Source organism: Oncorhynchus masou, chromosome 23 (genome assembly GCF_036934945.1).
Source record: "Oncorhynchus masou masou isolate Uvic2021 chromosome 23, UVic_Omas_1.1, whole genome shotgun sequence".
NCBI classification, from domain to species: Eukaryota; Metazoa; Chordata; class Actinopteri; order Salmoniformes; family Salmonidae; genus Oncorhynchus; species Oncorhynchus masou.
In genome coordinates, this window is record NC_088234.1 from 24,149,074 (window position 1) to 24,163,361 (window position 14,288).

The following is a 14,288-nucleotide window of genomic DNA, read 5'->3' on the forward strand; positions in this document are numbered from 1 at the left end:
CAATGGTGTAAAAACAAATACTGCTTCTGGCAGCCTTGAGCCGCTGGGAGTTTTTAATTCCATCAAAGGCTTACACTGATAAATGGTGCAGGCTTCTCCTTTGTAGTGTGTGTTATACTGGGACCTGAATAGGATTACTTCCCCTTATCAAGGGGATACAATATCACTTAAGTAATGCACACCCTCAAAGACGTCATTTCAAGAGCCTGCCGAACACAGGCACATCAAAGGACTTAGTGTCTTTAGTATTCATATATTAATGCATTCAGGTGAAAATGACATATCTTTAGTAACAAACGCCTGTCTGGTGCTTAAAACTGTGCGCCTCTGTGCACCCTGATTTGCTAACAACTGGTATCTTCAATAGAAACGCACACACAAGCCTGTGTCATTACTGAGACATATTGAGATAGTCAGTTTTCCTTTTTTTCCTTCACTATCTTCCGACTTGGCCTGTTTGTCAAGTGCATTAGACGGGTTGCCTTGACTTCATCACTTGCACTTTGTCATTTTTCCATATCTTTGGTGTGACGTTCCATTCAAGTGTGCACACTGTATTCTCTCTCCCTATTTTCCAGGATGGACAGTCTCGGACGGTCAGGCAGTTTCAGTTTACAGACTGGCCCGAGCAAGGAGTGCCAAAATCGGGAGAGGGCTTCATCGATTTTATCGGCCAAGTGCATAAAACAAAAGAACAGTTTGGTCAAGATGGGCCTATCTCAGTCCATTGTAGGTAAGGATCATATTTTATGTTCAACTGAGTTTTATATCATACACAGATGGTAAGCAAGTACAATAAAAGACCACAAGATTTAATGGTATTTAAAAGATTTAGCTTGACTTGCAACGGAAATAGTGATGCTTTGCTTTGATCCTACTAGGATAAAAGATAAGATCAAAGATCTATCCAGATATTAAATTAGCTCCCAGACACCCCACAGCAGAGTCCTCTGACATACCATGGAAGGTGGGGGAAATAAATATATAAATAAATAAATATAAACAGTCTAGAGAACAAAGACAAATAACAACAGTCTAGTTTTGACTGTGTTGTTTTGTCTGGTCATGTCTGTTTTTTTTCCGGTCACGTGTGGTTTTGTCAGGTCTTGTTGTCAACAGCTTGGAGGTTCTCAGACTGTTTATTTAGTGATTGATCATCTTTCTCGCAGTGCGGGCGTGGGTAGGACCGGAGTCTTCATCACCCTCAGCATCGTATTAGAGCGGATGAGGTACGAGGGCGTGGTGGATATTTTCCAGACGGTGAAAATGCTCCGGACACAGAGACCGGCCATGGTGCAGACAGAGGTGAGATGCCCTGTATACTGTACTCTCCATACCTCTCACCTTATGGAGGTCGACCAAGCATGATACATAACCGACTGACCTAGCTGCCACTATATACAGTGCCTTCGGAAGGTATTCAGACTCCTTGACGTTTTCCACATTTTGTTGCGTTACAGCCTTATTCTAAAATATATTACATTGTTTTTTCCCCTCAACAATCTACACACAATACCCCATAATGACAAAGCAACAAAATATGTTTTTAAACAATGTATTACAAATAAAAAAACGATATCACATTTAAATAACATACGTATTCAGACCCTTTACCCAGTATTTTGCTGAAGCACCTTTGGCAGCAATTACAGCATCGAGTCTTCTTGGGTGTGACACTACATGCTTGGCATGCCTGTATTTGGGGAGTTTTTCTCATTCTTCTCTGCAGATCCTCCCAAGCTCTGTCAGGTTGAATGGGGAGCGTTGTTGCACAGCTATTTTCAGGTCTCTCCAGAGATGTTCGATATGGTTCAAGTCCGGGCTCTGGCATGGCCACTCAAGGACATTCAGAGACTTGTCCTGAAGCCACTCCTGCGTCGTCTTGGCTGTTTGCCTACGGCCGTTGTCCTGTTGGAGGGTGAACTCTCATCCTGTTGGGAGGTGAACCCTCGCTCTAGTCTGAGGTCCTGAGCACTTTGGAGCAGGTTTTCATCACGGACCTCTCTGTACTTTGCTCTTTTCATCTTTCGCTCGATCCTGACCAGTCTCCCAGTCCTTGCCGCTGAAAAACATCCCTACAGCATGATGCTGCAACCACTATGATGGTGCTAGGTTTCCTCCAGATGTGATGCTTGGCATTCAGGCCAAAAAGTTTAATCTTGGTTTCATCAGACCAGAGAATCTTGTTTCTCATGGTCTGACAGTCATTAGGTGCCTTTTACTGAGGAGTGGCTTCCGTCTGGCCACTCTACCAGAAAGGCCTGATTGGTGGAGTACTGCACAGATGGTTGTCCATCTGGAAGTTTCTCCCATCTCCACAGAGGAACTCTAGAGTTCTGTCAAGGTGACCATTGGGGTCTTGGTCACCTCCCTGACCAAAGCCTCTTCTCCGCCGATTGCTCAGTTTGGCCGGGCGACCAACTCCAGAAGGGGCTTGGTTTTTCCAAACTTCTTCGCTTTAAGAATGATGGATGCCACTGTGTTCTTGGGGACCTTCAATGCTGCAGAAATGTTTTGGCACCCTTCCCCAGATCTGTGCCTCAACACAATCCTGTCTCGGAGCTCTACGATCCAATCATTTTAATTTACCACAAGTGGACTCCAATCAATTTGTAGAAACATCTCAAGGATGATGAATGGAAACAGGATGCTCCTGAGCTCAATTTCGAGTCTCATAGCAAAGTGTCTGAATACTTATATAATTATGTTTTGTTCTGTTTTATACATTTGCTAAAATGTCTAAAACTGTTTTCGCTTTATCATTATGGAGTATTATGTGTAGATTGCTGAGTTTTTATTTTATTTCATCCATTTTAGAATAAGGCTGTAACATAACAAAATGTGGAGAAAGTCAAGGGGTCTGAATGCTTTCTGAAGGCACTGTATTGTTAACTGTTAGGCAGGTAGCAAAACACAGCATTATATGGGATGTTTTCTGTATTTTGAAAGTTACATATGTTGAAAACTTGATTCCCTACGAGCAAAGAAAATGGGACATTGTCAACAATGGACTAATGAAACAAATACCAAAATATAGTTTTGGGGTGGGATTTTCCTTTAAAAGCAGGAATCTTCTACTCTGTGATGATTCAAGTAAGTTTTTTTCTAAGCTTATTTGTCAAATTTCCGAGCAGCAGCAAATCATAATGTGACAGTTGCAGACAGAGAAAAAGAGAATGATAGAGGCCAGTGAAACTAAAGAGAGACAAAAAAAGAAAAGAGCACTAGACAGGCAGAAAAATAAATAGTACCTGGTTGGAAAATAGTGACGAACAGTTTGAACTAAGTTCACATTTTCTTTCTCTCCTTTCTCCTCAGGATCAATACCAGTTCTGTTACAGAGCTGGCTTGGAATACCTTGGGAGCTTTGACCACTATGCTACGTAAGAGTCCCTGTCCCGGAGGAAAAGCAGAAGGCCCTTGGACAACCCCAGCGAGCCTCTCTTCTGAGCCATAATTTCCTGTTTGAGAAAGTACTTCTTAACTCCTAGCTAAAGACTCAATTAAGTGTTGGATGTGAGACACAAAAATGTCAAAAAATTTATAAAGATGATTCCTGGAGGACCAAGTGTTTCCCAAAACCCATGGAACTCACCCTGATGTGGGAAAGAGAGAGGGAATCCTGACTGTTGAAGCATCTTATGGAATATTTTTTATTCTTCTGTTGCTTCAAGGATTTGTCTTGGGTTCAAATAACTGAAAGAAACATAAACAAAAAAATAACAGAACGTACTATTACATCGACAAGTAATGCATCATATTACAAACTATAGGAGAGGCAAATGGAGGCACAGAGAATGGCTTAAAACTCGATGCACATTGTAAAGAGACATTTCTGTTCCACAATCAAACTACGCAGAGACAACTACCCATCAAAAAAGAAGACACCAGTGCTTGGTCCAATATGAAAAACAGGACACAGCTAAAGTAATAATTAATAATATACCCAGTTTCCTGTCACAACATTCATCATTTAAACAATTGGGGGGAAGTGGGAATGTTTAAAGATATATGAAACAAATAAAACCTATTGATTTCGTTTTTTACTATACAGCTGAGATGTGCTTAATTTTGAACCATGTGAAATTTGATTTCCTTTTTTTAACAAAACAATCACTCGACAAAGTGAATCAAACAAAGTACTTGCGTAATCGTTCATTTTTTCCTGTAGAACTTTTCTAATGTATGCACCGTCATGCAGAGAAAGTCTTCGCTCTTTTCGGTTTTCTTGCAATTTTTTTTTATGATTGTTTCTCGCACTTTGTGCAGTCCTGTATTCACACTACCAAATGTTGACTTTGTTACAGGGTTTTTAGTTTAGTTTTTTAGTTTAGTCTTATTTGTCCATGATCACATACACAATAACCTACTTACACCCATGTAATAAACTGGGGCTTTGTGGAATCAACAGGGATGAGCAAAGTATGAAGTTGCTGCTACCGATTATCTTAGTTCTTCCATGTTAGAATGATGGTAAAAGATGAGCACCTGATGGATAAAATACATTAAATTATATATACATATTTATGTTATATAAGATGACAGATATATACATTATATATGATTAATACATTTGCATAACCTATAACATATGTATATTGAAATAAAGTACATAATTTATGGCTATATATGAAACGAAAGGATTGTATATGAAAGCTTATACAATGAGATTTCTATACTTTGGGGGAAATTAAGATATTTTTCACTGGAATGCACATCAATAGGACAAAAACGCATTCTGATTCAGTGCATATTTTCTTGTGCAATAAATAGGTGTATTATAGATAGGGTCATGTGGATACTTTGTTAGACATCATGACAATGTTGTTCCCGTGGTGAGGCTTGTTGGGAACGTCACGTATCACCAGTGTATATAGATACGCTCATACAGTCTGTAGTTCCATAGCAGAGCAGGGGGTCCCTTAGACTAAGTCATTGCTCCATACAATAGGGCAAGGTACATAGATGTAAATTTCATCTTGAGGTTTTCAAACGCTCAATGGCATAACGTGTTTTCATTTAGCATTTAGAGTGCCTTATATTTATACCTGTTTTTTATAACGTTCATTTAACACATTATTGTATTCTTTGAGAAGTCCGTGCATATAGAACATATAACAAACTGTATATTACATTTTTACCTTAAGTATTCATTTGTCACATAATATGAAATTATATATGCAAATACGTACATGGCAAGGCCCTATTTTCATTTTCTGTTGCCTTAATGTGGCTTAGTAAAAAGAATAAAACATCGAAGACTCCCATGTCGTTCACTGATACCTTCGCAGAAAGTCGATGTGCATTTGCAACAAACTAGGACTATTCAGTTTATTAAGACTATTAATGAGTCAATGCCACATGCCTGTTGTCAACAAAGACCATGGGAAAGATCATGAGAATATTTGTGGAGTCAATGAGCTTTCCTGACTGTTCAAATAGGGCCGCATGTTCGACACTCCTTGTATAGACGAAGTGTATAGACACTCAGCCAAAGGATCCCTTCACTATGCCTTAGGCTTGAAAGTATTCAACTGATACATTTATTTGCAGTTATAAACAGTTGCGGAAAGATACAAACTGTTGGAACAGGTTAGTGTTACAACTCTGACAATCCTTAAGTGTGTGTTACATCTGCTATCGTGGAGGACTTCTACGGTTTTCAGGGGGGAGGACACAAAATATTTTGGACCCCTCTTTTATTTGACCCTCTTTGATGGCTTTGTGGATGTGCATTCCAGGTGCTTTCTTTCCCTTTTTATTTCATGTAGCTAAATTGTTTCATTTTTTGGATCGGTTGCTTTATATATATATATATATATATATATATATATATATATATATATATATATATATATACACACGACCTTTCAAGAGTTTGGGGTCACTTTGAAATGTCTTTGTTTTTGAAAGAAAAGCACATTTTTTGTCTATTAAAATAACATCAAATTGACTGGCTCTAACCAACGTCAACAGTGCAGAGGCATCCGGGATGCCTTCTAGGCAGAGTTGCAAAGAAAAAAACATATTTCAGACTGGCCAATAAAAAGAAAAGATTAAACTGGGCAAAAGAACACAGACACTGGACAGAGGAGACTGGTGTTTTGCGGGTAATATTTAATGAAGCTGCCAGTTGAGGACCTGTGAGGTGTCTGTTTCTCAAAATAGACATTCTAATGTACTTGTCCTCTTTCTCTGTTGTGCACCGGGGGCCTCCCTCTCCTCTTTCTATTCTGGTTAGAGTCAGTTTGCGCTGTTCTGTGAAGGGAGTAGTACAAGGCGTTGTACGAGATCTTCAGTTTCTTGGCAATTTCTCGAATGGAATAGCCTTCATTTCTCAGAACAAGAATAGACTGGCGAGTTTCAGTAGAAAGGTCTTTGTTTCTGGCAGCCTGTAATCGAACCCACAAATGCGGATGCTCCAGATACTCAACTAGTCTAAAGAAGGCCAGTTTTATCGCTTCTTTAATCAGGACAATGGTTTTCAGCTTGCTAACATAATTGCAAAAGGGTTTTCCTAATGATCAATTATCTTTTTAAAATGATAAACTTGGATTAGCTAACACAATGTGCCATTGGAACACAGGAGTGATGGTTGCTGATAATGGGCCTCTGTACGCCTATGTAGATATTCCATTAAACATCAGCTGTTTCCAGCTACAAAAGTCATTTACAATATTAACAATGTCTACACTGTATTTCTAATCAATTTGATGTTATTTTAAAATGGACAAAAAATTGCTTTTCTTTCAAAAACAAGGACATTTCTAGGTGACCCCAAACTTTTGAACAGTAGTGTATAAAACATTTTAAAAGTGCTTTTATTATTTAACCTCGATGCCACATTTTATGTACCTAGTTCAGCAGTCTTTGTACATTAATTGATCCACAACATTCATTTTATTTTCCTATCTTGATCTTTTGATTTCCCATTATGCATGGTGAAACATTGCAAAATGGCCGCAGCAGGCCGAGTAGGAAGAATTGCACTTTCTATATCTCTTTATACTATGCACTGCCCTATTGATTCTGAACCCAATAATATATTACTTGAACCCATCTGTAAGAATCTCCTTCAACGTTCACGTTGTGTGTATGTAAATAACACAAAAAAGGTATCAACTTTGAAAAGACAAAAAAGAAAGTTTGTGGCAAAAAGAGCATCCATTCTGGTGCCATGATTACTCCAGAAGACGACTTTCCTAAATTTGTCCCAACCATCTGTTATTAACTAACGTGGCTTCGCCATTCAAGCTTGGAGTGTCATTACAGAAATAAACGTTGTGTTCTCTCTGCTCTCTATCTATCGCTCGTCTGGATGCATAGACTGAAATTAATTAATGAAATTGTAAACAAAAAAATGGCTTGTTAAAAGAATCATACAATTACCTCTGGTTAGTTGTAAGCGTAAATTGTTTTGTTTTTCTGAATGAAAGGAGTGCTTTTTATTTTCTTACTTAGGTTACATTGGTGGCGAAATAAGTCTGTATGAAAATCAGTTATTTGCTGACACAAGTTCCATTTGTTATAAATGAATTCTATTAAACAATGTCTGTGTTATGCACCATGGTCTCACTTTTTTCCCTCCATTTCAAATTGACTTTGAAAGACTGATGAGGCCATTTTGCCTCTTGCTGGCAGTGTCATTAATGAAATCCATAGTTCTCCTGCCAAAAGAAAAATGGGGCTTCATCATGCCATAATGGATTTTCATAGTGCAATTAACTCTGTCATTGACACATCAGCTGAAACCTGGGCCTCAACTGTACATCTACCAATGACCACTGTTGGAAATTGGAGGGAAGGAACAAGAGAGACAATTTAAATTGTAATCCTAGACACACTATACTAAGCTTGTGATGGCCATGGCTGCGTTCTGTACGCTTTTACGGTCTGGAACGTTCAATTGAATGCTAACGGTGCTGTACTGAACAACCAGTTGAAAAATAGGGAGGTTGGGGAACGCTGTCAGCATGCCCACTACCTTTTAAATACGTCACTCATTGCTTCAAGCCACACCCACCAAACGTGAGCAAATGTACCTCGAAGTCTGTTCAAGAACATTTTGGAGGAACGTGTCATTCAGAACAAACCGTTCCGAACTGAACACACCTCAGGTTTTATAAGTTGCGTTATCATGTCATGCCAGCTGAGAATTGCCTGTATTGTTAGTAATAGATATAGGGTTAGGCTATAGCTGGACATCTCATTTCCACTAGAGTTCATTTCCCACCCCTAGGGGCAGCAGCAGCTTTAGCAGCTACTCGGAGTGGATTAAAAAGTAGTGCTGGAGTGGTGTGAATGGAGTGGTGTGAATCAAATGACTTTGTTGTTGTAAGATGGTAGACAGGACAAAAAGGAGGAAAGTGGAACATCTTATGAGTAACTATGGAGTGGGGGATGTCACAAAACCTTTGGAAGAGCACCAGAAGGAAACTGAACATGACGAGAGTGCGGACGAATTAAATGCAATGGCAGGTGCAGTGGTGACCACCGAGTGTAGAGGGAAGCAGTGTGGTGAGGAAGGTTGGCGTCAGGTGCAAAAAGAGGGATACATGCTCCAGTAGCTCCGAGATGAACCGCAGAGTTCGAGCCTCGTCCCAATGATGACTAGGTTGATTCTGTCCCATTGTGAGTGAGATTTGTGGAGAGAATGGTTCTTTGTATTCTGGCGGATCCAACAGGTTGGGGACTGTTGAGTTGGTGAAAGTAACTCGAAGTGGATTCGTGATGATTTATTGTGTTACTTCTGTCCAGAGGGAGCGGGCGCTCTGGACCATGCGACTAGGAACAGGAACTGTGACTTGCTTTGCTCTTCGGAGAAAGGCGCCTTTGAAAGGAGTAATAACAGAGGTGGCATTAAGTGTTTAGGAGGATCTGTTGAAATAGAAGATTCCTTGTGAATGTGACGCCAGTCGTTTGGTGCTATGCAGGCCTGGTGGAGATTGTGGTGAAGTTATGGTCATGTTGCAGCAGTGTGTAGGAGGGAGATTCCTAGATGTGTGAAGTGTGCAGAAGGGCATGAGACAAAGGAATGTGTAGTTTCGGTGGAGCGATTTTTGTGTGTTAGCTGTGGGGGTGTTCATGGGGCTGGAGGAAAGAGCTGTCCGGTGAGAAAAAGGCAGGTTAAGGTTGTCAGAGTAGTACAGAAAGTGTTGTATGCTGAAGCAGCGATGAGTGTGGTAGAGGAAGATGTGAGGGTGAGGGATCCAGAGATGATGTCTGTGAGTAGGTGAGACCAATAGAGATGGATGGGAAGAATATGTGCTTAAGGTGGGTTTCTTAGCATTCATAGCCACGGTTGTCAACTGAAAATAGAGGTCGTGGTGGAAGATTTGCAGGGGGTGTTGAGTGGGAGTGTTCTGTCCTCCAAGACCATTGGCCTGGTGTAGCATTAGATACAGTTAAATAGTGGAATGGGGTGGTTGGTTTTTTAATGAGGGCTAATATGTCGGCAGGGTAATTTTCCTTTTTCACAATTTTGCACTACAAGAAGTTTATTTAGGTCGGCCATGTCTGGCCTCACACTCCAGTACAGTAGGTGGCGGTATATGCACCTTAATACCCAATCCCAAAGAAGAAGTAGTAGAAGGTGTGTGTGATTGACTGGTGATTGCTGATTTGAGGAGGCTGATCGAGCAGCCTCCCGACCCAGCAGGGTTTTCCCACATGTAGTTGAATCCTTTTCAACTACATAGGGTTAGGGTTCCCACATGGCCATATTTCTATGTTACAGCACTTGTTTACGGAAGACAGAGTCGACTACCTGCGCTAATTAGCTATCTGTGTCTCTAAACACTTGTATGTAAATGGAGGGCGGATGCCACAAACGTATTGTCACTGAAAAAGGCTGTGGCGGCAACCCACTAGGCACACGCACCATTTCAATTCGGGCAATATTTGGTTGAGATGTTGATCAATGAGATTTCAACCTTCATTCACCCACTCAGAAAGGACAGCAAGAAGTTTCCCAATGTGTTATCACTATGCTTTCAACCATGGCCATCTAAAATTACAACCAAATTCCAATGGAAAAACAAAGGCTGTGTCCGAATACCTATACTAGTAGTGTACTATATACTTAAACTGCATAAAATGTATTCATCTTCACATACTATTTAGCACTTACCGTTTAGTAAAAAGTATGCAGTATGCCACAGCCACAATGCAGTAGCAGCTCCTAACTGTCTGAGTACGTGGGGCGGGGCCAAGTGCGGGTGGATTTTTCCAAATTCAACAGACCTGCATCGGATTAACTAGCCTGATAAAAGCTCATTTCCAATTTGATCTCTAAACTCTGAATAGAATAGAAATGTCGTTATAGGCCTACTCAGGCCGGTTATAGACAGACTATCACATTCGACCTATACCGTAGTTGATATAGCCCATATGTCCTATTTAAAAAGGACTGAAGACCAAAATAGATAATTTGGTTCCATTTCAACATATTTATTAGTGAAACAAAAGTGCTGTAACATATGCAGTATAAATTTAATCAAATAGCCCACACCAAAACTTTTCAAATGTTCAAATCAAAAGCCTATTGCACAGAAAAGCGTGGACAGTCGGGTGCATCAGTAATTCAGAACCACTGGACAGCAACATAATAAACTAAAGCACTGATGACTGGGAACAAGATCAGAATGACTGCTAAGGCTTGATCAGTAAATGAAATAATTCAATAGATAGCCACGCCTACAAAACTAAAACAGACCATGTGTTCAAATCAAAAGGCCTGATTAACATAACATCAATAACACAGCCACATCCCGAGTCCCCAGTGCCGACATATTCAGAAATCAAAAGAAGGCCAAGAGAACAAGAATCACTTTTCAATGAGAAAACAGTCATTCACTTTGGTTAAAAAAAGACTACAGATTTTTTCAAAGACGTAGCATACGATGCATTAGGCTTCTTGTGATCATTTGAACTACTTAGCCTACATTTGAACACCACCGAAGAAGCTTCGCTATTCGGCATCTTCCCTATTAAGTAGCCTAGTTTTGTAGTTTGGCTACATGCAGACAACTAGGGCCTCACAGCCCACCCCTTCCAATGCATTGTGGAAAAGTGTGCATTGAATTCTACTAGATGAAGAGCTGAAATGAGAACATCCTGGCATTTAAATCATACTCGATTTTAAGAAATTCACATACCATAAAACATTTTTGCATTCTTAGAATGCATCATGAAAAATAGCATTGATTCCCGCTATTACTTGATTTTCAAAATGTCGTATACTATTAACCGTTGTGTAGTCTTAATATTCTGTATACTCCCCTTGTCCTAAGGGTAAAGAAATGACCCGCCTTCAATTAACCCCTAAAATAAAGCAGCTTAATTGAATTTTAAACCCCAAATCTATTGTCTATGAAGAAACAACCTGTCATGCATCACAAATGTGGTGAATATCTGTGTTTTCCCTCATCACAATGCAGGAAGACTGCATTTAATTAGTGGACACCACTCGTTTTTATTACAACACACCTGTCATAATTGTTATCTTTACTAAAGTAGAGGTTTATTATTATTATTATCATTGCTAAATGTACTGCATAGTTGTAAACATACCATTTTTAGCAAAGAGATCGCACTTGTATAGACTAAGAAAGTAGCATAAATGTGCAGAAAGTAGATGTGAATGCATTTTATTGAAGGGAAACAATAACAGTCTTGAACTTTTTTGGCAACATAGTGATATATTCTTATATACCGTACAATGAGGAATTAAACTATAAAATACCAGTCTTCTCCCATTTTTTTTAACCATTGCCCCCACCCACAAGGTGTATAAACAACAACAATAAATAAGAATAAAATAAGATAATAGACACAAAATAGAAATATGAAGTACATAAATCAATCAACTCTAATTAGCACATGCAGGACAGTATGCAAATGTGTGTGAATGGTCTTTGCAGATGTATTTCTCACATGTGCAGCACATAGTATTTGTTTTACAGTCCTTCTTTGGGGGGGGGGGGCAGAATTGACATCTCCTCCTCTTGCCTGCCCTAGCTGCAGCCTCAGGTGGTTCAGGACAAGATTCAGCCCCCTGAACAGCTTTCATAAGCGCTGCAGAGACCACTGTGTGGGGGAGGTGCTCCCTTCTTTGAATGTGTGGGGTTAGTGCCTTTCCCAGCTGCTCCAGGAACACCCTCCTCTTGTTCCGCTTATCAGGCATCCAGGTAGGGTTGATCTTGTTCCATATCACAAAGGCATTGTATGAGGACACATCAATGATGTTATGGAAGATGACCAAGGGTCAGCGGGCAGTCATCCTCCTGCAGCTGTAAGTTCCAATCACCTTGTCCAGGTTGTCCAAGTCTCCTTTATTGTGGTTGTAGTCCAGGATGATGGCTGGCTTCCTGTCCTCACGATCACTGATCTCAGCCGTTTTGTGCAGTGTGCTTAGGAAGACCACATTCTTGTTCCTTTTTGGGAGGTAAGAGTGGTGGTGAGGGTGAAGACAAACTTTGAAGAGAAGGCTTCTCTCCCCCTTGTTGCGAGGAGTGCAGGGGGGAGCCCAGGCTTGATCTTTCTAACTGTGCCAACCATGGTGATTTTCCTCTTCAGGAGCTGCTGGCTGAGTTAAATCAGTAGCACACATAACCTCAATTTCTAATTTTGTGTGTGTGTCTTTGTGGTTTTTGTGGTGTGTAAATTATTTTATAACTGCCCGGTCAAAAATGACCCGAAAACAATATTTGTACCCTGGTCGTGTACAGCTTTCATGGAAATTTGAACGAAGGCCATGTTTAACTTTTTCTAACATTGGGGTCACTCTAGGAAAAGTAATCCAATTTCAAGTTGAAAAAATCTTATTTAATGGGTTTTCTCTGCTATTAAACTCTTAAGACAACACAAGGGTTGATTAAACAATATTTGTTTCTCATACTCCAATGGCCTACTATTAAGGACGCAAGTATGGGTATTCGGACACGGCCAGATCTAAGATGTTATTACTGCACTTTCAACCATTTAAAAGCACCACAAAGTTAATATGAGAATACAATGTCAGATATTTTGTATTTATACAACAACTTAATGTATTATCACTGTGCTTTATCTAATAGCAGAACCGAAGGACTTAGATTGCATTTGATATTACATTGATAGTACATAGATAGTGCAAGTGATCAATGCTGTTCAAGATATACACTACCGGTCAAAAGTTTGGACACTCCTACTCATTCAAGAGTTTTTCTTTATTTGTAATATTTTCTACAATATAGAATAATAGTGAAGACATCAAAACTATGAAATAACACATATGGAATCATGTAGTAACCAAAAATGAGTTAAACAAATCTAAATATATTTTGTATTTGAGATTCTTCAAATAGCCACCCTTTGCCTTGATGACAGCTTTGCACACTCTTGGCATTCTCTCAACCAGCTTCACCAGGAATGTGGTTCCAACAGTCATGAAGGAGTTGCACATGCTGAGCATTTGTTGGCTGCGATTCCTAAACTCTGCGGTCCAACTCATCCCAAACCAACTCAATTTGGTTGAGGTCGGGGGATTGTGCTGGCCTGGTCATCTGACTCCATCACTCTCCTTCTTGGTCAAATAGCCCTTACACAGCCTGTAGGTGTGTTTTGTCATTGTCCTGTTGAAAACAAATGATAGTCCCACTAAGCCCAAACCAGATAGAGTGGTGTATCACTGCAGAATGCTGTGGTAACCATGCTGGTTAGGTGTGCCTTGAATTCTAAATAAATCACAGACAGTGTCTCCAGCAAAGCCCCCCCCCCACACCATAACATCTCCTCCTCCATACTTTTCGGTGGGAAATACAAATGTGGAAATCATCCGTTCACCCACACCACGTCTCACAAAGACACGGCGGTTGGAGCCAAAAGTTTCCAATATGGACTACAGACCAAAGGACAAATTTCCACCTGTCTAATGTCCATTGCTCGTGTTTCTTGGCCAAGGCAATATCTAAGGCTGGTAACTCTAATTAACTTATCCTCTGCAGCAGAGGTAACTCTGGGTCTTCCATTCTTGTGGCTGCCCTCAAGAGAGCCATTTTCATCATAGCGCTTGATGGTTTTTCAGACGGCACCTGAAGAAACTTTCAAAGTTCTTTAAATGTTCCTTATTGACTGACCTTCATGTCTTCAAGTAATGTTGGACTGTCATTTCTCTTTGCTTATTTGAGCTGTTCTTTCCGTAAAATGGACTTGGTCTTTTACCAAATAAGGCTATTGTCACGGCCGTCGAAAGAACTGGACCAAAGCGCAGCGTGGTGAGCGTACATATTCCTTTTATATGAAATGAC

At 40.1% G+C, this 14,288-nt stretch overlaps 1 protein-coding gene across 14 annotated transcripts in view; it reads left to right on the forward strand.

Annotated features, from left to right (window-relative positions):
- The window catches only part of LOC135510606 (receptor-type tyrosine-protein phosphatase delta-like), a 383,074-nt gene extending 375,510 nt beyond the window's left edge, over positions 1-7,564 (forward strand). For all 14 annotated transcript variants that reach the window (XM_064931651.1, XM_064931664.1, XM_064931650.1 and 11 more), the window contains 3 exons: positions 579-733; positions 1,170-1,305; positions 3,319-7,564. In XM_064931651.1, the coding sequence (XP_064787723.1) occupies positions 579-733; positions 1,170-1,305; positions 3,319-3,387 (360 nt within the window). In that variant the 3' untranslated portion in view covers positions 3,388-7,564. The remainder of the gene's footprint in view (positions 1-578; positions 734-1,169; positions 1,306-3,318) is intronic.
- Positions 7,565-14,288: the final 6,724 nt, after the last annotated feature.